This window comes from Erinaceus europaeus, chromosome 1 (genome assembly GCF_950295315.1).
Source record: "Erinaceus europaeus chromosome 1, mEriEur2.1, whole genome shotgun sequence".
Taxonomy (NCBI): domain Eukaryota; kingdom Metazoa; phylum Chordata; class Mammalia; order Eulipotyphla; family Erinaceidae; genus Erinaceus; species Erinaceus europaeus.
This window is the reverse complement of record NC_080162.1, coordinates 104,701,774-104,723,806: the sequence shown is the minus strand read 5'-3', so window position 1 is coordinate 104,723,806 and position 22,033 is coordinate 104,701,774. Positions and strand designations below refer to the sequence as shown.

At 39.8% G+C, this 22,033-nt stretch overlaps 1 protein-coding gene across 3 annotated transcripts in view; it reads right to left on the bottom strand.

The window, feature by feature from the left end:
• PLCE1 (phospholipase C epsilon 1) overlaps positions 1-22,033 on the bottom strand; it is a 447,646-nt gene that overhangs the window by 120,554 nt on the left and 305,059 nt on the right. For all 3 annotated transcript variants that reach the window (XM_060192220.1, XM_007535620.3, XM_060192230.1), the window contains 3 exons: positions 13,053-13,198; positions 6,181-6,439; positions 3,065-3,270 (listed from right to left, as the gene is read on the bottom strand). In XM_060192220.1, the coding sequence (XP_060048203.1) occupies positions 3,065-3,270; positions 6,181-6,439; positions 13,053-13,198 (611 nt within the window). The remainder of the gene's footprint in view (positions 1-3,064; positions 3,271-6,180; positions 6,440-13,052; positions 13,199-22,033) is intronic.

The following is a 22,033-nucleotide window of genomic DNA, read 5'->3' as shown; positions in this document are numbered from 1 at the left end:
CTGCCACCCACCCACAAAAACATTGCTTCTTCGTGAAAATGACGTCCACATTTGAAATTGGGTTCTAGTAATAAAACAGCTTAAACTGAATGCTGTGCAGAAAATGAGAATAAAGGATTTCTTTGTACAGGTCAAAGGAAGCAGAACTGGTCTTGGATAGTGATAAAAAAGACAGGAAGGGTGAAAAACTTAGGTTCCAGGCAGTCCAAAGTCCAGATACCCCCAGCAAAATGGGAAAGGGGTGTTGCAGTTGGGAGAGAGGCCTAGACTGATCTGAAATAACCAACTGTGTGTAAGGAATGTTATGAAGTGGGTGTTTGTAAGGCCAGGGCTTGTCAATACTATCTTCTGGAGTATAATTGATTGGCTTTCTAATTATTTTGTGTGTGAATATGCATGCTTATGTGTGTGGCAAATGCTGGTAATATTATTTTCTTCTTTAATATTCTTTTTAACATTTATTTGTTAATGAGAGAGAGAGACTACATGATGCTAGGGATCAAACTCAGATTCTCATCTATCTTTTCTAGTCCTGGGACCTGGGATCCTTTGCTGTGCTATCTACTAGGTCACAAATATTCTTCTTCTTCTTTTTTTTTCTTGAGCAGTGCTCAGCAGTGGTTTATAGTGGTTCAGGGGATTGAACCTGGCACTTTGGAGCCTCAGGCATGAGAGTCTCTTTGCATAACCATTATGCTTTCCTTTCTTCCTCTCTCTTTTTCTTTCTTAAAAATATATTGTATTTTAATGAGAGAGATACAGAGAGATATCAGAGCACTGCTCAGTTATGGCTTATGATGGTGTGGGGACTGAACCTGGGACGTTGGAGTCTCAGGCATGAAAAGTCTTTTTGCATAACCATTGTACTATTTCCCTGCCCACATACTTTACTTTCTCAAGTTTAGCTTTCTTCTTTTCTTTTTGCCCTTTGGTATTTTGTCTCAGTCCAATTCCACAGATCTCAGTGGATACATTTTTTTTTTTTTTTTTTTTTTTTTAGTTTTAGATAAGGGGAGAGAGAGAGAGGTGAGGGTCTTGCAGTGGTAAAATATGAGCTCTACTGGTGAGTTATCTCATGGCTCCAGTTTTCTTACTTTCTATCCTGTAAGGTTTGTTTGTTTATTTATTTACTATTTTTTACTGTCTGATTGAGGCTCAATGTCTACACTATGAATTCACTGTTCCTGGTGGCCACTTTTTTTCCTCTTCTTATTTTTAATTTTTTAGGTTTATTTATTTATTTATTGCCTTTTGTTGCCATTGTTATTTTATTGTTGTAATTATTATTGTTGTTATTGATGTCGTTGTTGGATAGGACAGAGAGAAATGGAGAGAGGAGGGAAGACAGAGAGGGAGAGAGAAAGATAGACACTTGCAGACCTGCTTCACCACTTGTGAAGGGACTCCCCTGCAGGTGGGAAGCCGGGGGCTCAAACTGGGATCCTTACTCCGGTCCTTGTGCTTTGCGCCACCTGCACTTAACCCACTGTGCTAACTGCCTGACTCCATTTTTTTTTTTCATTTTCTTATTTGATAGGACAGAGAGAAATTGAGAGGAGAAGGGGAGATATAGAAGGAGAGATATCTAAAGTCCTGTTTCACTGCTAGTGAAGTCTCCCCTCTGCAGGTGGGGAGCAAGGGTTTGAACCCAGGTCCTTGCATATGGTAACATGTGTGCTCAACTGGTTGTGCCACTATCTGGTTCCCTGTAACGTTTGATTACTTTTCAAGCCAGTCTCTAGGGTGGAAGGACAACAGTAAAAGGAAAACAGTAAACAGTAAAACAGTAGAGGAATACTCCTTACAAACACCCACTTCATAACATTACAAACACCCACTTCATAACATTCCTTACATACAGTTGGGTACTTCAGCTCAGTCCAGACCTCTCTCCCAACTGCACCCTTCCCCCTCCATTTTGCTGGGGGTATCTGGACTTTGGATTGCTTGGACTGGGGGTATGGGGGTCTTATTGGGGGTATCTGGACTTTAGACTGCCTTTTACAGTAAACAGTAAAAGGAAAGCGAGAATGATTCACTAGTGTTTTTCTTTTCCTTCCTTCCTTCCTCCCTCCCTTCCTTCCTTCCTTCCTTCCTTCCTTCCTTCCTTCCCTCCTTCCCTCCTTCCCTCCTTCCCTCCTTCCCTCCTTCCCTCCTTCCTTCCTTTCTTTACCATAGCACTGATCAACTCTGGTTTATGGTGGTGCAGGGGATTAAACCTGGGACTTTGAAGCCTCAGGCATGACAGTCTGTTTGCATAACCATTGTGCTACCTACCCCTGCCTCACTCACTAGTGTTTTTCAACCAAGTTTATTTTTTGTAGAGACAGAGAGAAATAGAGAGGGAGAAGTTGTGAAACTTCTTCACTGCAGATGTGGACGAGGGGCTTGAACCAGAGTTCTTGCGTATAGTCACATGTGTGCTCTACCATCTGAGCTACTACCTGACCCTCCAAATAGGGATATTTTAAGGTGATAACAAAGAATAGTAAGAAGCTAGATCCTGAAATAATAACTTTAACTCAGAGCAGCCAAGTTCTAATCAAAATGGGTAAAGTTTAAAAATAAATAAAAAACATGGGAACCAGGTGGTGGTGTATCTGGTTGAGTGTACATATTACAATGTGAAAGGACCCAGGTTCAATCCCCTAGTCCCCAACTGCAGGGAGAAAGCTTTTGTGGGTGATGAAGCAGTGCTGCACGTGTCTCTCTGTCTGTCTCTCTCTATCACCCCCTTCCCTCTTGATTTCTAGCTGTCTCTATCCAACAAATAAAATAAAGATAATAAAAAAATTTTTTTTTAAACAAACATGGTTTAACTATAAAAATGGTGGGTTTTGGTAGATGTCTACCAGAAATGAAATTTTATTATTATTTATTTTTAATTAAATTTTTTTTTTTTTAACCAGAGCACTCCTCTGCTCTAAAGTTTAATCTGGCTTGTACTGGTATAGGGGCTTGAATCTGGGTTTTTGCATAACCATTATGCTATCTCCCCTGCCCAGAAATAAAATTGGTGTAGGAAAAAAAGGAAACCATCCCTCTTAAAATGGAAACAACTTACTGCCACCGAGCCTTCTCCTTCAAAGAGTTCTTCCTGGAGCTGTTCCCTTCGCCAGAACTGTCTTCTTCTTCTATCTCCAGACTCCGACTACAACTCCTGATGATCTGAAAGATGCTGTTGACTGTGGACTCCTTCTCTAAATTCTTTAAGCCATTTTGTCCTACTCGCTTTAAGAAATTATCTTGTCCGCTATAATCAGCTACAAACTACAGGGAAACATATATTGAGAATTTGTTATTGCAACCTCACATAGTATGTCTAAGTAACCTAGTTGGCTTGGGAAATGAAGTCATAAAAGTCATATATAATGGCGTTTGTGCTTATTTTATTGGGAAGGAAAAGAACGTCCAGGAAAAACATTTTTTCATTTCATCATGTGAAATATCAAAACTTACTCTTGTTTCTCCTGAGGCAACTTTGGTCCCTCTAGGAATCAACACTCCACTTCAAATTTAAAACATACAGAAAAAAAAAAAAAAAACCCTAATATTATTTCAAGGTTCCCTAGGGAGAAGATTAGCCATTTTACAGAGGAAAAGGCAGAGTTATTTTATCCTTTTGGTGAGAAATGAGAAAATCCATGACAAAAGTAGACTAGCCAAATTATTGTGACCCAATGAAAATACTGAGGAAAGGTGATGGTTTGTTTTATTTCTCACATATCCTATGACAGCCTGGTTTTCCTCTTTTTTTTTTTTTTTTAAGATCTTCATATTCTTCACTATATGTTCTTCATAGACACGAAGGATCTGGTGTAAGTTTCTTTGAGGGGGGGACTGCTTTAAGCTCTTGTTTCCATTTCTTATAACCCCTGTCTTCCCTTAAATATGCAGAGAGCTTCGAGTGGTAGTGTTGCCTATACCTACTAGGGACTCACAGGTGTCATACTAGGTGAGTCCTTTATTTTCTTTCTTTTATTTCTTTCTTTTATTTATTTATTCCCTTTTGTTCCCCTTGTTGTTTTATTGTTGTTGTTGTTGTTGGATAGGACAGAGAGAAATGGAGAGAGGAGGGGGAGAGAAAGATAGACACCTGCAGACCTGCTTCACCACTTGTGAAGCGACTCCCCTGCAGGTGGGGAGCCAGGGCTGGAACCGAGATCCTTCTGCCGGTCCTTGTGCTTTGCGCCACCTGCGCTTAACCTGCTGTACTACAGCCCGACTCCCGAGTCCTGTATTTTCATGTGACTCAGAAGAGGCTGAAGTTTTAGGAGGGCCTTAATACCACATTGAAGATGGTGGCGTAAGATAGGTAGTGAGTGCTGTCTTTATTCGAAGACTGACCCAGAATGTGGGGCTTCTAGGTTGGAATACCTCAGAATTCGCCATAAAGTCCTCCTGCCATGTTAGTTCCTTCTTTCATTTCTAAATACCATAAGGAGGGTTTTTTCTTATTTCCTTCTAATTTTGATATGTCTCTTCAATGTCCAAAGACTTGTCTTAAAATGCACACTATCCTCCCTCCTCTAGAGTCAGGAACAAGAAGCAATGGGTCTGGTAGAACTGAGTGATAGTGATAAAATTGGAACCAAACCTCATCTCTGGATGAGAAACTGGCTTTTTAGACTCCAATGTCCCATACAAAGAAGGAAAGGAAGACTGCATTGGCTTTCTCTACCCTTTCCTCCACTGATCTGAGAAAGTTAACACTCTCTCTCTTTAAAAAAAAAAATTATTCCGGCGTAAGGATCCTGGTTTGAACCCCCTGCTCCCCACCTGCAGGGGAGTCACTTCATAGGCAGTGAAGCAGGTCTGCAGTTGTCTGACTTTCTCTCCCCCTCTCTGTCTTCCCCTCCTCTCTCCATTTCTCTCTGTCCTATCCAACAATGACGACATCAATAACAACAGTGATAACTACAACAATAAAACAACAAAGGCAACAAAAGGGAAAAGTTATTTCCACTAGGATTATCACTGGGGCTTGATACCTGCATGACGAGTCCACTGCTCTCAGTGGCCTTGAAAAAAATTTTTTTTATAAAGATGGGACTGGGTAGTGGCACACCTGGTTGAGCTGCAGTTATCTTTCTGTCTCTCTTCCTCTATCATCCTTGAATCCTGGCTATCTCTATCCAATAAATAAATAAATATAACACAATAAACAATATGATAGAGACAAAGAGAAATAGGCTGAGAGGGAGTCGGGTGGTAGCTCAGTGGGTTAAGCGCACGTGGCGCAAAGCACAAGGACCGGCATAAGGATCCCAGTTCCAGCCCCAAGCTCCCCACCTGCAGGGGAGTCGCTTCACAGGTGGTGAAGCAGGTCTGAAGGTGTCTATCTTTCTCTCCCCCTCTCTGTCTTCCCTTCCTCTCTCCATTTCTCTCTGTCCTATCTAACAACAACGACATCAATAACAACAATAATAACCACAACAACAATAAAAAAACAATGGCAACAAAAAAGAATATATATACATATAATGTATTATATATATACATCCATATATATATATATATATATATATATATATATATATGTAAATAGGTTGAGAGATGGGAGAGAGAGGAGAGAGAAAGACAATTGCAGCCTGTCCCACACTGCTCATGAAGCTCCCACTGCCAGTGGGGAGCAGGGACTTGAACTTTGTATGCTTTACCAGTTGCACCACTACACGGCTCCTCTAGATGTCTCTTACCCCCTGCATCCAGATGTTCCTTCTCAAATAAGAAGGAAAACCATGTCAATTTCCAAAGTTAAATCAGAAAACAACAACCAGTCTGGTAAAATAGCTCACTTGTGTAGTGTGCTGTTTTGTCAAGTGCGCGGCCCAAGTTTGAGCCTGGTCTGGTTGAAAGAAACTTTGGTGCTGTGGTTTCTTTCACTCTCTCTCTCTCTCTGCTCCTTGCCTTCTCTGTTTCTATCTAAAACAAACCAAACAAAAATAACAACAAAAAAGAAAACAGCCGCTTCCACCTGTACTTAACACGTTGTTACATTAAACCAAACTTGTCCCAACCAACGCTATGGTATCCTTTTCTCTGAACTATCAAGAGCATGCTACTCAGTACAACACTAACAACTGATAACTCTGGGTTCATTGAGTTTTCTCTTGAATTAGTGATAAAATAGGCAGCACCAATAACTCCACAGAGCAGGAAGATTTTGAACGGCCTCACCTCTAAAGTTTCTTCTTGGGAATTATATCTCGGGCAAAGTTTCATGAATGCAGAGGCTCCATCAAGGGCTTCACAGAGTTCCTTCAGAAACACCCCACAGAATGGAACCACCTTACAGCCGGGGATATGCAGCGCCCTGGTCACCACTTTCCTGTACTCACAGGAAGACTCGTGCTGAGCCATGGCATCCTTCAGGCTCCTCATGGTCTCCAGGTCAGACTGGTCCATAAACTGCCACATTTTTAAAACTTTTCGAGACCTATTGCAAGTAAATGACATTATTTTTTAGGCTGCAGAAGAAATGTTGTAGTTCATAGTAAAAAGCCTACATTCCATACAAACTCTTTTTCAGTGTGTGTGTGTGTGTGTGTGTGTGTGTGTGTGTGATACCAGGAATGAACCCAGGGCCTTGTGCATACATACCACTCACCACTGAGCAGCCTCCCTCAACCTAATATTTAGTTTACTTTTTTTTTTTTTTTTGAGAGCAATGAGGAGAGATAGAAAAGAGGGAGAAACCTGAAATCACTGCTCCACTATCCCTGGAGTTCCCTGGTGCTCTTGTATGGTGCTGGGCCAGGACTGAACCCTGGGTCTCAGGCACTGTCTCCGAGACCCAAGAGTTCATCTTTCAAATGCAAGTTGTTTCTATGTTTTGATATTTATTTAAGATTTGTATCTTCACCTATTTCCCCAAGTGATGTGAATGTTACTTAAGATTGGAAAAACATCTGGCAGGAGTTAATTTTAGAAGGTGGACGTGGAATGACAACTACAATTAAAAAGGAAACAGATTGGACAAGGCAGATTATATAAATATTTATGGAAGATTGAAGAATACATGGTCCACTCCTTTTGATTAAAGTTTTTCAAAAATTTTATTTATGTTGGATAGAGACAGAGAGAAATTGAGAGGGAAAGGGGAGATAGGGTGGGGAGGGAGAGGGAATGAAAGAGAGAGTCCTGTAGCATTACTTCATCACTTGTGAAGTTTTCTCCCTGCAAGTGGGGACCAGGGGCTTGAACCTGGGTCCTTGCACACTATATTATGTGTGCTCAAGCAGGTGTGCCACCTTTCTCTTGATCACCTGTTATCCTTGAATTAGTTCTGTAGTAATTATATGAAGTCAGATTTGGCCTTACTGTAGAACTGCTTTTCATTAATCTAGCTTTGTCATCAAGCAACTAGTATTATGCACAAAACAGTATGTTAAGTGGAACTTTTCCTATTGTAAAATTAGTGCTGAACAGTATGTTAAATCATGTTTTTCCTATTAAATTGCTGCTGAGAACAATGGGGGCACTGCCCCATTTTCTTTTTTTTAATTTAACAAATATGTATATTGATTTAATTACACATAAATATTTAAAATTATACCCTACATAAAATATCATATTAATCTTTAAGTTCTGCTTTCCCCCATTTTCATAACTCAAAAATATTCAATTTTTTTTTTTTTTTTGCCTCCAGGGTTATTGCTGGGACTCAGTGCCTGCACCATGAATCCACTGCTCCTAGAGGCCATTTTCCCCATTTTGTTGCCCTTGTTGTAGTTGTTATTGTTGTTATAGCTGCTGTTGTTGTTGGGTAGGACAGAGAGAAATCAAGAGAGGAGGGGAAAACAGAGAGAAGGAGAGAAAGACAGACATTTGCAGACCTGCTTCACTGCCCTTGAAGCGACCCCAGCAGGTGGGGAGCTGGGGACTCTCACCGGGATCCTTACTCTGGTCCCTGTGTTTTGTGCCACATGTGCTTAACCTGCTGTGCTACTGCCCCTTCACATTCTTTACAAGCATCTCAAATCAATATATTTGTCATCACTAGGGATACTTTTTTTTTTTTTTTTTCAAATAGAAAGAGACAGAGGCAAAGAGACAGAAGGAGAGAAGGAAAGATACTGAAGCACTGACGCTTCCTCTAATGTGGTAAGGGTCAGGCTAGAACCTAGGCCGTGCACGTGCCAAAGCAGGTTAGCTCTCTTGCCAGTTCAGAGCTGCCATTTTTCAATCTTCAAACATTTTCCCAGAGCATCTTAAACTCACACTTGTGCTTAAGTTGTGAGAATTGCAGGATAGTATGAATCCGTATGTGATGCCATCACTAAAATAAGTGTTGAGTCACTGCTTTTTTGTCAAGTTATGGCACAGAGGGAAGACTGTTAGAGGATAGGGCTAGGGAAGAATAAGGGAGAATAAGTAGTAAGAAACCCTACAAACACTGGACATTGCTCTGAGGGATCTGTGGGATCACTCAGACAAGTAAGAACTTGGTACCCTCTACCTCTCCTTAACCCTTTCCTTTCCTGCTTACTTTTGTTCAGGTACTCTGATTTGAAGGGAGAGAAAAGATAAACCATATGTTCCTACCCTATTGCAAATTTCTGAGCCTGGCTGGGCTGTGAAATATGGGGAAAGAGCAAAGCTTTAAACTGAATGAGAGGTCAAAAAAACCCACCTGCAGGAGAAAACTTCACAAGTGGTAAAGTAGACCTGCAGGTGTCTCTCTGTCTCTCTCCCTCTCTATCTACCCTTTCACTCTCAGTTTCTCTCTGTCTCTATCCAATAATAAATAAATAAAATTTAAAAAGTATATTACTAGATGAGCGATATATGGGTCTTCTTATTTAATCACCCTTCTTTAAGTGAATAATGGGGTAGTCTAATATGCTTATGGGGACAAAAGACAAATCTTTAGCAAGGGTTAATTATGTTTGTTATATTGAGAACTGGAATTTACAGACCTTTGTTTCTTTTAATGATTGTTAAGGTACTAGATGCTCTTGTAGAAAATCTGGAAAAATATCAAAAGTATGGAAAAGTCACCCACAGTCTGTCAGCTATAGATAACACTAGGTATAGTTCCTTTTAGGCTTTATTCTATTTATATCTATCTGGTATAAACATTGTACAAGTTTTGCTGTATAAATATTACTGAGGTTACTGAGTACATGTAGCTTTGTTCCTAAGTAGTTTTATGTTCCTTGTTTTCCAAAGATATTTAAAAACTTTTACTAACCATCATTTTGATTTCTAAACAACATTCTATTCTCTTCTGTGGTTGAATTCTGTTATTTTCTCCATTTTTATGTAGCTTATTTTGTGTTTCATAAATTTCTGATAGAATGTGAAATCTTATTATAAATCTGCATGAGTGAAATAAAGTCCACTATCATCATCTAAATGCAGACACTCGGTTGTTTTGAATTGATGTCATGATTGAATGTAAATCTATTTGTTTTCTTAAAGAAACCAAAAATCTAGTCTGAGGAAGAAAATACACAGTGCTTACGGGACCAGTATTATATGGTAGAATTGACAGTGGTTGACTCTGGAGGTTAGAGCATGAAAAGGTATTGCAGCTTCTGCCTTGCTCTCTTGGATGGTTCACTTTGGAGAGTCAGCTGCAATGCTGGGAAAGCAGTTAACATTCAAAGGAGAGGAAGTCAAGTCCCCTGTGATAGTCAGCACCAACCTGCCCATCAAGCACAGAAGAATGAACATTATAGGGAGTTGGGCGGTAGCGCAGTGGGCTAAGTGCACATGGTGCAAAGCGCAAGGACCAGCAGAAGGATCCCTGCAGGGGGAGTCGTTTCATAGGCGGTGAAGCAGGTCTGCAGGTGTCTTATCTTTCTCTCCCCCTCTCTGTCTTCCTCTCCTCTCTCCATTTCTCTCTGTCCTATCCAACAATGATGACAACAACAACAGCAATAATAACTACAACAATAAAAAACAAGGGCAACAATAAAAACAAGGGAAAATAAATAATTGAAGTCTTTAGGCTTCTTTCTCAAAAAAACAAACATTATAAAAATAGAATTAAAAAACAGAACATTTTCATCAACATGACCTATCTTCATTTATGCTGTTTCTTTCTAAAGTATAACTGACATAAAACACTACATTAGTTTGCATTGACATGTATTAAGAAATGGCCCCTACAATAAACATCTCTCACTCATATAGTTATAATTCTTTTTCACATGATAAAACAGTTTAAGATATATTTTCTAAGAAATTGCAAGTATGAAATGCAGTATTAGTCACCACATTTAAAAATTCTCTTTATAACATATTTTATAATCGGAAGTTTTTTTTACCCTTTGGCCACTTTTGATTTAGTCCAACCCCACCGCCTGCTCTGGCAACTACCATTTTATTCTCTGTATCTGAACCTCTTCTTTTCCAGATTCCATATAAGTGGAATTTCAGATTTCATGTAAGTGATATCATTAGGTATTCGCTTTCCTCTTACTTATTTTACTGTGATGAATGCTTTCAAATCCATCTGTGGTTGTAGGTTGCAAAAGGCAAGGCTTTCTTCTTTTTATGTGGCAATATATTATTCCATTGTACATAGAAACCACATTTTCCTCACTCATTCATTCATTCATTCATCGAGAGACTCATCAGTAGTTTCCAGATCTCAGCTATTAATTGTAGTGGGGGGAGTTTCCTAGGTATTGTTTTAAGTTAGTGTTTTCATTTTCTTTGGATATCTACCTGGAAGTAGAAATGTTGGGTCACGTGGTTGTTCTATTTTACTTTCCAAAGAACCTCCATACTGTTGTTTACAGTGGCTGCATTTGCATGCCCACCAGCAGCGCACACAAGTTTCCTTTTCTCCACATCCTGGCCAATGTTTGTTATTTCCTGTCATTTTGATAGCAGGCATTCTAACATTTTCAAAAAGAAAAGTAGCACAAATTCTTTGTAGAAAATGTATCACATAGAGAATTAAATCATCTGACTATAGTCTTCTGTTCTCCAAGTTTTTTTTTTTTTAGCCATGTCTGGTACATTTCTAAAGCTATTTTAAATGTCAATGATATGATTGTTTGGATTTAGTCTTAGTTTAAAAAGTTCAGAAGGACAAAATAAAAGTTCAATTCTGAGCAACCTCCTCTCCTCCCTCAACTCCTGAATCTCCATGCATGAATCTGGAGAATCAAAGAAAAAACCTGATATTATGAAAAAAGGTCTGTTTATAGTGAGACTCCTTAATGAAAAGGTGAATCTCAGACAAAAATAATAACAGTTTTAGGCACCTCTCCCCCTAGCACTGTCCAGCTCTAGCTTACGGTGGTGGTATTAGGGATTGAACCTGGGAACTCAGGTTCTTTTTTTTAAAATTCTTTTTTTTTTTTTTTTTTTGCCTCCAGGGTCATCTTGGGGGCTCGGTGCCCATATTACAATTATTACAAATCCACTTCTCCCTGAGGCCATTTTCTCCATCTTGTTGTCCTTGTTGCCGTCATTACTATTATTGTTGTTATAGCTGCTGTTGTTGTTGGACAGGACAGAGAGAAATTGAGAGAGGAGAGGAAGAAAGAGAGGGGGTGAGAAAGACAGATACCTGCAGACCTGCTTCACTGCCTGTGAAGTGACCCCCCTGTAAGGGGGTAGCTGGGAAGCCCAAACTGGGATGCGTGCTTAACCCTCTGTGCTACTGCCCAGCTCCTAGAACTCAGGTTCTTTGCAGGAAGTTTTACTGTATGCCAGATGTACAAGTTAACCACTTTGAGTTATCTCACTTTGTGCTGTTTTTTTTTTTGGTTTTTGTTTTTAATAAAGCTTAAGCAAAGAGGGTAGGTCCTTTTTATTATTATCTGTCTTTTACAGGCAAAGAAACTGGGGCTGAGTGAAGTCAACTAGATGTTACAAATCACATCAGTTATTCAATGGAGGGCTCAAAATTGAATTCTGTTATTCTGATTTGACAACTCATGCTTTTCTTCCTGACACAGCGTGTTGTCTCCCATAAGAATGAAGAACAGCTAAAATACATCAGATAACTCAGGTGGAAAGGGAACAAAGTTGGGGACTTTTTGACAGAATGGTGATCTTATTACTAACTTGATTGAGAAGACATATGAATACTGGACTGTCATAAATGCTCTGATGCATTTCTGCATAGAAAAATATAGAAAAAAATATGTCATGACTTTTCCGACAACCTACTAGTTAACGGCATGGACTCTGAAATCAGCACGGTCTGTATTTATGTCCCAATCACAGCAGGTATTCTTTTTAAAATGTCTTCTAATTTTATTGTCTTCTTTTATATAATATGAAAATTATAATGTTTTCTACCTAAAAATTGTGCTGATAAGTAAAGTGATTTAATTCTTTTCTACAGAGTATAGAACAGGCTTAATCCAATGCCATATATATAGTAATTGTTCAGTACAAATAAGAGATAATATTACAGAATGCTTCTTATCAAAGTTAATCACTGATGTTATTAAGTGCAGTTGGTAGTTAGGAGCTTACACTGTTGGGGGGAAATTCCTCTTTTTTTTTTTTTAAATCCTTATTTATTGGATAGAGAGCCAGAAATTGAGAGGGAAGGGAGAAATAAAGAGGGAGAGAGACAGAGAGACACCTGGAGCCCTGCTTCACCACTTGTGAAGCTTTCTCCCTGAAAGTGGGGACTAGGGGCTTGAACCCAGGTCCTTGTACATTATAGTGTGTGTACCCAACCCAGCCCCTTTGGGGCAATTCTTAAGGGAGAGCTAGAAAGAGACAGATAACAGTGAGTTAATAGGCAGGAAGGTGAGGAGAGTGGTCCAAATGATGGGACTGGTGGAGATATACAATCAGATGATTTTATACAGCCTGGTCAAGAGCGTGGGACAGAGCGGACACAGCTATTTAGGATCATTACTGGTTCACAAAGGTGGAATTCTATATAGTATTTCTGTGGGACAAGGCTGCTTGTGGTGTTTGCAAAGGACAGTAAATATCCCCCAAACAATCACTACCGGTTTTCTGGTTTGGGTAGACTGTGGTTACATGGGCAGTTAATTTTAATTCAGTTCCACTCGGGGTAAGAAGAAACTGTTCCCAAATAACCAGATTCCCACTGCCCATACCTGAGACCAGCCAAGAACTCCATGACAGCATTGTAGTTGCCCATGTTCCAGCAGCATTTGGCCACATGCACCAGATATGAGAAGACTTCCCGCTTCTCCTCTATGGAGCCTGCTGTGAGGATCAGCCATGTCACCCAGGAGCTCACCTGAAAGATAGATAGATAGATAGATAGATAGATAGATAGACATTCAGTGAAACTATGTCATATAAGCTTAAGCTTGATAACAACTTTTTCCCCCCACAAGAATAGTTTTTATCTTCTTGTCAGCTTACTATTAGGAAATGAAGGACTCAGCTGAGAGATCTGAAGTGAAGCTCTAGCTCCATTACTACTTTGGCAGAGTGCTGTGGGAGTTCTCTTACCCTCTCTGTATTCTGAATCTTCAGCTTTAAAAGTAGGCTGGAAGTATAAAAATCCCTCTTGTTCTATAAAGGATTGTTAGAAAGTAAGGCCTAACCCCATTGTCTGGGGCCCTATTCAGGAAATCCTTGGGTTCCCACATAGATATGATGGGCCTAGATCTCTAATAGATTTCTGTCTCCACCATCACTGGTCACTTCCAGCAGAAACATCATCATAAGTCCTCTCATGGGCTACTCCAGGAAGTTGACTTCACTATAGAAGAGCAATGGTAGAGACTGCCCCACTCTCCAAAGGGTGACTGGGTCATCTTACTCATATACTCGAGGAAGACTGGTCCTGAAATGAGTACAGCCTAGAATGTTCCTAGATGTGACCATGGGCTAAGCTCAGATTCACAGGGCCTCAGAGGTTACCCAGGCCCCTGTGATACATATGAATATTTATGGGCCTCAGGTTAGATAAATGTAGTAAATAGATATTGTATTTATATATTTTCTTCAAGTTTGGGAGCTACTCTCTGCCCTAGTTCAGTTTTGTAGTTCTATTCTCAACTGATACTATCTTGCCAGACAATATTTTTAGTTCACCTAAATGTTAGCTATCAGGCTCAGGCAAAATTTACTAAAGTCATAGCCCCCTGGAACATGCCTAAAATAGATTTCCTAGCTTTTTTCCACCTTAAGATCCCTATTCTCATCTGCTCTATCCCTACCTTTGGGTTCCAATTTAGTAAACAATTTGTCCTGCTTCATATCTTACGTGTTTTTCAGCCACCAAGTTGCAGATGCAATTATGATTCCTTTCCGACTTCTCTGGGCAGATGACCTTACCAGTGTGTCTTGGAACCTCACTTCTCCAGAGCCCCACCCCACTAGGGAAAGACAGAAACAGGCTGGGGGTATGGATTGATCTGAGAATGTCCATGTCTAGCCAAGAAGCAATTACAGATGTCAGAACTTCCACCTTCTGCACCTCATAGGGTCTGGGTGGTGGCACATCTGGTTAACCTCACATAGTAATATGCACAAAGACCCATGCAAGGACACAGGTTTGAGCCCTTACTTCCCATCTGGGGCAAGGATGCTTCACAAGTGGTGAAGCAGATATGCACATGTTTCTCTTTCTCTCTATCTCCCCTTCCCTTATCAATTTCTCTCTGCCCTATCAAATAAAAATAGGAAAAAAAGAACTTCTGGAGGCAGGGCTAAAGAGTAGCAGCAGCTGTGTTTTTCTCTAATAAACTAGGAACTGAGAATTCAACAAGCTGAGACTAGGATTACTTTGGGGACCCACTAAGTCAAAGGTGAGTGCAAACACATATGGCTCATGGACAGAGGGGCTTAAGGATATTACTGGGGCTAAAATTCCATATTTACTTGGGAGCAGCTGGTAACAGTCCAGCACTTTGCCTGTTGATGTTCCACCTCTGGTCTGAGTTTTATAAACAGGCTGCTGAAAGGAGGAGAGGATCCTTTAAGGTTCACCAATTGCAACTGTGGGCTTCTATTGCTATTGTCCCTCAGAGGCTGAAGTAGCAGCAGGGAGGCCTGGTGCTGACATTAGGGGGCAGAGAACTTATCAGGAAACTTAGGAGTAGATCTATACTCCCAGTGGTCTGGATGTGAGGCTATATAGTGGGAGCCTTTTCACATTGTTCTCCTGATGAATTGGGAGACACAATGAATAACTGCCTCAGAGCCCATGGAATATAAACAGGATGGGTTTAGAAACTCATTGGGCCAAGGATGGTTGCCTGGCTAGGTTCTAGCTGCTAGTGAGCTACGAACTAGGCACAGGGCATTGGACCATTAGGGTGTGTGAGTTGCTTTGCATAAACACTATGCTATCTCTTCCCCACCCTGTGTTACCTCTTAGTCAGCAGCGATTGATTAAGATAAAAAAGCTATTTATAGTTAAAAAGCCCTGAGGCTCCCATAGTCGGCAGGGAAGATAAAGAATATAAGAGGGTTTAACAGCTATTGTGCTTCAACTCAGGGATTGAGGTAACATTGAAACAACTGTTAATTTCTGAAACTATGAACTGTTTAAGTGCCTTACTTAGACATAAGTCAATCCAGGCAAGTGTGATTAGTGGATTGAAAAGTACTGAGATGAACCTCATAACACACCATATACAATGATTAAATCAAGAAGAAACACTGGAGAAATCAACTAGGATATAAGCCCAGATAAAAGCCCCACAAAGATAGAAGCACATAAGAATGAAGACAATATCCAAACACTAATTGAGGCATTAGTCACAGGAGTGAGAAAAGCTTTGAGTGTAATATCATCAGAAATGTGGAAACAACAAATGAGACTGAAAGAAAACACTAATTATCTCGAGGTAATTAGAGAGCTGACAGCTGCAACAGCTAAGCTAAGAGCATAGCTAGCTGAACAAACTAATGTAGTATCGGAACAGGGTAACAAAATAGTTGAGCTACAGAAAACAACAAATAGAAGAGAGAGAACAAAATAAGTGAAGCAGAAAACAGATTAGCAAGATTGAAGATGAATTAGAGAAAACTAAGAAAGAAGTAAGAGGCCTCAAAAAGAGATTAAGCGATACTGAAAACAACAACAGAGACATATGGAATGACTTCAAAAGAAATAATATTCAAAGTATAGGCATACCAGAGGAAGAAAGAGAGGGACAGGAAGAAAGAATTCTACAGGACATAATAGTTGAGAACTTTTCTACTCTAGACAACATAAAAGACATAAAGGTTCAAGAAGCCCAGAGGGTCCCAAATAGAATTAACCCAGACTTAAAGACACTAAGACACATCATATTTAGAATGAAAAGGAATAGGGATAAAGAAAGTATCCTAAAGACTGAAATAGCAAAACAAAGTGTCACCTACAGAGGAAAACCCATAAGATTAGCAGCAGATTTCTCCACACAAACACTAAAGGCCAGAAGGGAATGACAAGATATATAGAGAGCATTCAATGAGAAAGGCTTTCAACCAAGACTACTGTAACCACCTAGGATGTCATTCAGACTAAATGGAGGCATAAAAACCTTCTCAGATAAACAACAGTTGAAGGAATTAACTATCACCAAGCCTGCACTGCAAGGAGTTCTGAAAGGTCTCTTATAAACAATCACATCACAATATATATTATAAATAAATGACCTTACTTCACCCATTTCAAGGCATAGAGTAGGAAGATGGATCAGAAAACACAACACAACCATATGTTTTCTGCAGAAATCCTACCTAACTCAACAAGAAAAAAACAAACTCAAAGTGAAAGGATGGAAAACTATCATAAAAGTCAATGGACCACAAAAAGGGCAGTAATAGGAGGTTGGGTGGTAGCGCAATGGGTTAAGCACATGTGGCACAAAGCGCAAGGACTGGCGTAAGGATCCCGGTTCGAGCCCTGGCTCCTAACCTGCAGGGGAGTCGCTTCACAGGTGGTGAAACAGGTCTGCAGGTATCTCTCTTTCTCTTCCCCCTCTGTCTTCCCTTCCTCTCTCCATTTCTCTCTGTCCTATTCAACAACGATGGCATTAACAACAATGACAACAATAATAACTACAACAACAATAAAACAACAAGGGAAACAAAAGGGGGAAAAAAGAGCAGGAACAGCTATTCTCATACATGATACAATAGAAATGAAATAAAATAAAATAAAAAAGGTCTCCCACATAATGGTAAGAGATCTTTATGTGCCATACATCAGACAAGAGGCTAATAACCAAAATATATAAGGATCTCACCAAACTCAGCAACAAGAAAACAAATGACAATTTTTAATAGCTGAGTAGTATTCCACTGTGTATATATACCACAACTTACTCAGACACTCATCTGTTGTTGGACACCTGGGTTGCTTCCAGATTTGGGCTATTACAAATTGTCCTGATATTAACATAGGTATGTATATACAAGTCTTTTTGGATGGGTATATTTGGTTCCTTGGGATATATCCCCAGGAGAGGAGTTGCAGGGTCATAGGGTAGGTCCTCTTCTATTCTTCTGAGAGTTCTCCAGACTGCTATCCACAGGGGCTGAACCAGTTGACATTCCCACCAGCAGTGCAGGAGACTTCCTTTGTCCCCATACCTTCTCCAGCATTTCTTACTGCTATCTTTTCTGATGTATGACATTCTCACAGGAGTGAAGTTGTTGTCTTTATTTGCATTTCTCTGACAAGTCAATGACTTGGAGAATTTTCCCCCCATATCTTTGTTGGCCTTTTGGATCTCTTCTATGGAGTATATTCTGCTCCTATCCTCTCCCCATTTTTGGATGGGGTCATTTTTTTTTCACTTCCCATGAAGCAACCCCACTGCAGGTGGGGAGCCAGAGGCTAGAACCAGGATCCTTACACTGGTCCTTGTGCTTTGCGCCATGTGCGCTTAATTCACTGCACTACTATCTGACCCTCACACTAGTATTTCTTTTTTTTTCCTTGCCAAAAGGGCTACACTGGGGCTTCATGCCCACAGAATTCCATCATTCCTGGTGGATTTTTTTGTTTTTCCCTTTAGATATAGGGTGAAAGGCAGAGAGGAGAGAGGTATAGAGAAGGAGAGACATTGACATTGCTTTTACCACTCATGAAGTTCCCCTTTGCATGGTGACACATTGACAAGTGGCACAAACCTAGGTCCTCATATATGGCAAAAGGCTAAGAGGTGTAACTAATTTTGCTTTTTTATCTTTAAATTAGTGATTTTTAGTATTACATGGTATTGGAGTATAGTTCCTCACTACCAATATTCTGTCCTACTCAGTCCTCAACAAATACAACAGGTCTCCCAAGGTCTTAGAGATGGATTAGATACTTTTTTTTTTTTTTCAAGTTCATGTGTTTCAATACCCGTATATTCCACATGTGATTAAAACTATCTGGCTTCCTGTTTTGTTGATGTAGGCCATGCTCACTAGTGTGAGGTGGTGGCACTAATGTCACTGTTTTCCAGTTTTGGACTTAAATTGATTCTAATGATTTATTTTCTCTATTATACAGATTTAAGTCTCATATTTAATAATAATAATCCACTACTAAGTTTTCATACGAGCTATAAGTTCCTATATGAGCTATATAGTCTCTGAATCCTCTGCTTAATATGAGACCATTCTGCTACTACCTAATTTGTGAAAGCACACCAGTATTCATTTAAGCTTTCTTAACTTTCTCCATTTTTGCTAATGTTTGGACTGTTAAGCTCAATTATTAGCTAACTAAAACCTTGATCTTGACTCTTGGTGGCCCTTTTGCTGCATTTGGTTCATTGTTGAAAATTGAGAAGCAACTCATAGTCCTGAACTGACTGAGTGTGAGTTCAATTTGACTCATGACAACTATAGGGGAATGGAGTTCAAGGTACGTGGTATATATACATGATAACAGATTTTTGGGAGTCATGGCCATGGAATAAGTGGGAATGAATTGCCTCTCCTCCCCAAAGAACAAATAAACACAACAAGAGACCAAACTGAAGTCATAATCCACAGCTGAATGTTCTACAGTCTCAGATGGGCGCTTGTGTGCGGTTGGAGAAAAAGGGGCAAGGGTTGAAGAATAGAAAAATCAAATCAGAGCTCTGGGTGGCATGAGTGCTTAGCTGTGCCATTTTGGCGATTTCACTTTTTTTTATAATTAGCTAATTAAAAATATTTATTTATTTATTTATTCTGGCGATTTCACTTTAAGTGCAGCAAGCAAGTAACATTGTTCCTAGTGCTGGAAGAGAAAGAGGCTTAAAACCTCTCAATCTTTGACTCAGGGGGGAATTTAGCCTTCTGAATTTAAGGCAAGGACACAATATAAAACAGGGCAAGACAGCCTAAAGCAACCCCCCTACCCCATTCCACCCACCGCAGATGATACAAATAAGAGAAACCTAGAGATCACAATAGCACCACCAGCTGTCCATCAATAACCAGCACACACACAAAAATGCACAAGCAGAGAAACAGAACTAAACACCAAACTATGCTGTATCAGCCAGACAGAAATGAAATAGGAAATCCAAGGAATTACAGATTTAGAGAGACTCTCAGAGACAAACTACAGAAAGCTCATTATGAGGACTCTCCAAGAATTTAAGCAAGAATTAAAAGAGCATGTTACTATGGAATTAAAACACAAAAGAGAGGGACTTATAACAGAGTTCACTAAGAATCTTCAAATCTTGAAAGAAGAACTTCAGTCAGAACTCACTAAGCAGTTAGGAAGCATGAAATAAAAAGTTCAAACAGAATTCCAGGGAGTAAAAAGAAACTCTAACTGCGATCTATGCCAAGGTAGAAGGCTTAGGAAGTAGATCCACACATTTGGAAGAAATAATCTATCTAGAAGATACAGCCAGCCTACTATTTCAATTCAAAGATAAGGAAGAAGGGGGCTGGGCAGTAGCACAGCAGGTTAAGCACACATGGTGCAAAGTGCAAGGACTGGTGTGAGGATCCTGGTTCGAGCCCCCAGTTTCCCACTTACAGGGGAGTCGCTTCACAAGCGGTGAATCAGGTCTGCAGGTATCTATCTTTCTCTCCCCCCCTCTGTATTCCTCTCCTTTTTCCATTTCTCTTGATCCTACCCAACAATGACAGCATCAACAACAATAACTAAAACCACAATAAAAAAAAACAATAAGGGCAACAAACAGGAAAGTAAGTATATAAATAAATAAACAAATAACAGTATGTCAGTCTCTTGCTCTAAACAGAAAAAAATAAACAAAAAAGCCAAATAAAACAAAAATGAAGGAGAAGAATGATTCAGAAAGACTGGAGCAACTCTCTGTGAAATTGCAGACTTCATCAAAAGATCAAAAAAGATAAAAAAATTATAAAAGTGATAGGTATATCTGAGGAGGTTGACAAGGCCAAAGACCCAGAGTCCATTTTCAGAGCAATTTTAGCTGAGAACTTCCCTCACTTAGGAAACCATCTGAACATTCTCATTCAAGAAGCAGAACAATCACCCAGATTTATAAATACAAAAAGACCAATGCCAAGGCACATCATTGTAAAGCTTTCAAAAGTCAATGACGAGGAAAAAAATTTGCTGGCTGCTAGGGAAAGAGAAGAAGTTACACAGAAAGGCAGGGCTATAAGACTTTCATCAAATTTCTCTTCACAAACTCTAGAGGCAAGGAGAGAGTAGAATGACATATTTAAAGTTCTAAAGGAGAGGGAATTCCAGCCATGAATATTGTATCCTATAAAATTATCCTTCAAATATAAGGGAGAAATAAAGGTTTTCTCAAATATTCAAGAACTAAAAGAATCGGACACAGTCAATCCCATCTTACAGAACTACTGAACTGAGTTCTACAAGAAAGGAGGAAGCAAAGGAATACATGTTTCAAACATCAAGTTGCAGATGCTACGATGACACAAACCTGACTCCTCTGGGCACATGGCCTCAACAATGTACCATGGAACTCCACCTCTCCAGAGCCCTGCCCCAGTAGGGAAAGATAGGGACAGGATGGGAATATGGATCGACCTGCCAATGCCCATGTTCAGCAGGGAAGCAATTACAGAAGCCAGACCTCCCACTTTCAGCACCACATAATGACCCTTGCTTGGTCCATACTACCAGAGAGATATGACTAGGAAAACTTCCAATGGAGGGGATGGGATATGGAACTCTGGTGGTGGAAAATGTGTCGAATTTCACCCCTCTTATTCTATGGTTTTGTCGATATTTTCTATTTTATAAATAAATTAAAAAATACATGGAAATTTAAGGGAATGAATGGCACTTGGTGTGGTGACAACCATGGAGAGCAATCTAACCCCATCTTTTTTTTCCAGATAAAGAATTTAAGACTCCCAGGTGAAGTGACTTTCTGAGGTCACCACTGTTGTACATGTCAGAACTAGAACACCTAGTTCAATGTTCTTTTTTTTTTTTTTTAATTTCTTTACTGGGGAATTAATGTTTTACATTCGACAGTAAATACAATAGTGTGTACATATATAATATTTCCCAGTTTTCCATATAACAATACAACCTCCACTAGGCCCTCTGTCATCCTTCTTGGATATGTATTCTACACACACACACACACACACACACACACACACACACACACACACACACACCAGAGTCTTTTACTTTGATGTAATATACCAATTCCAGTTCAGATTCTATTTGTGTTTTCTCTTCTGATCTTTTGAATGTCTGCCTGATAGTGAGGTCATTCCATATTCATCCTTCTGTTTCTGACTTATTTCACTTAACACGAATTTTTCAAGATCCATCCAAGATTGGCTGAAAACGGTGAAGTCACTGTTTTTAATAGCTGAGTAGCATTCCATTGTGTATATATACCACAGCTTGCTCAGTCACTCACCTGTTGTTGGACCTGGGTTGCTTCCAGGTTTTGGCTATTACAAATTGTGCTGCCATGAACATATGTGTACACAGATCTTTTTGGATCGGTGGGTTGGATTCCTTAGGATATATCCCCAGGAGAGGAATTGCAGGATCATAGGGTAGGTCCATTACTAGCCTTATGAGAGTTCTCCAGACTGTTCTCCACAGAGGTTGGACCAATGTACATTCCCACCAGCAGTGTAGGAGGGTTCCTTTCACCCCACAGTCTCTCCAGCATTTGTTGCTGCTACCTTTTCTGAT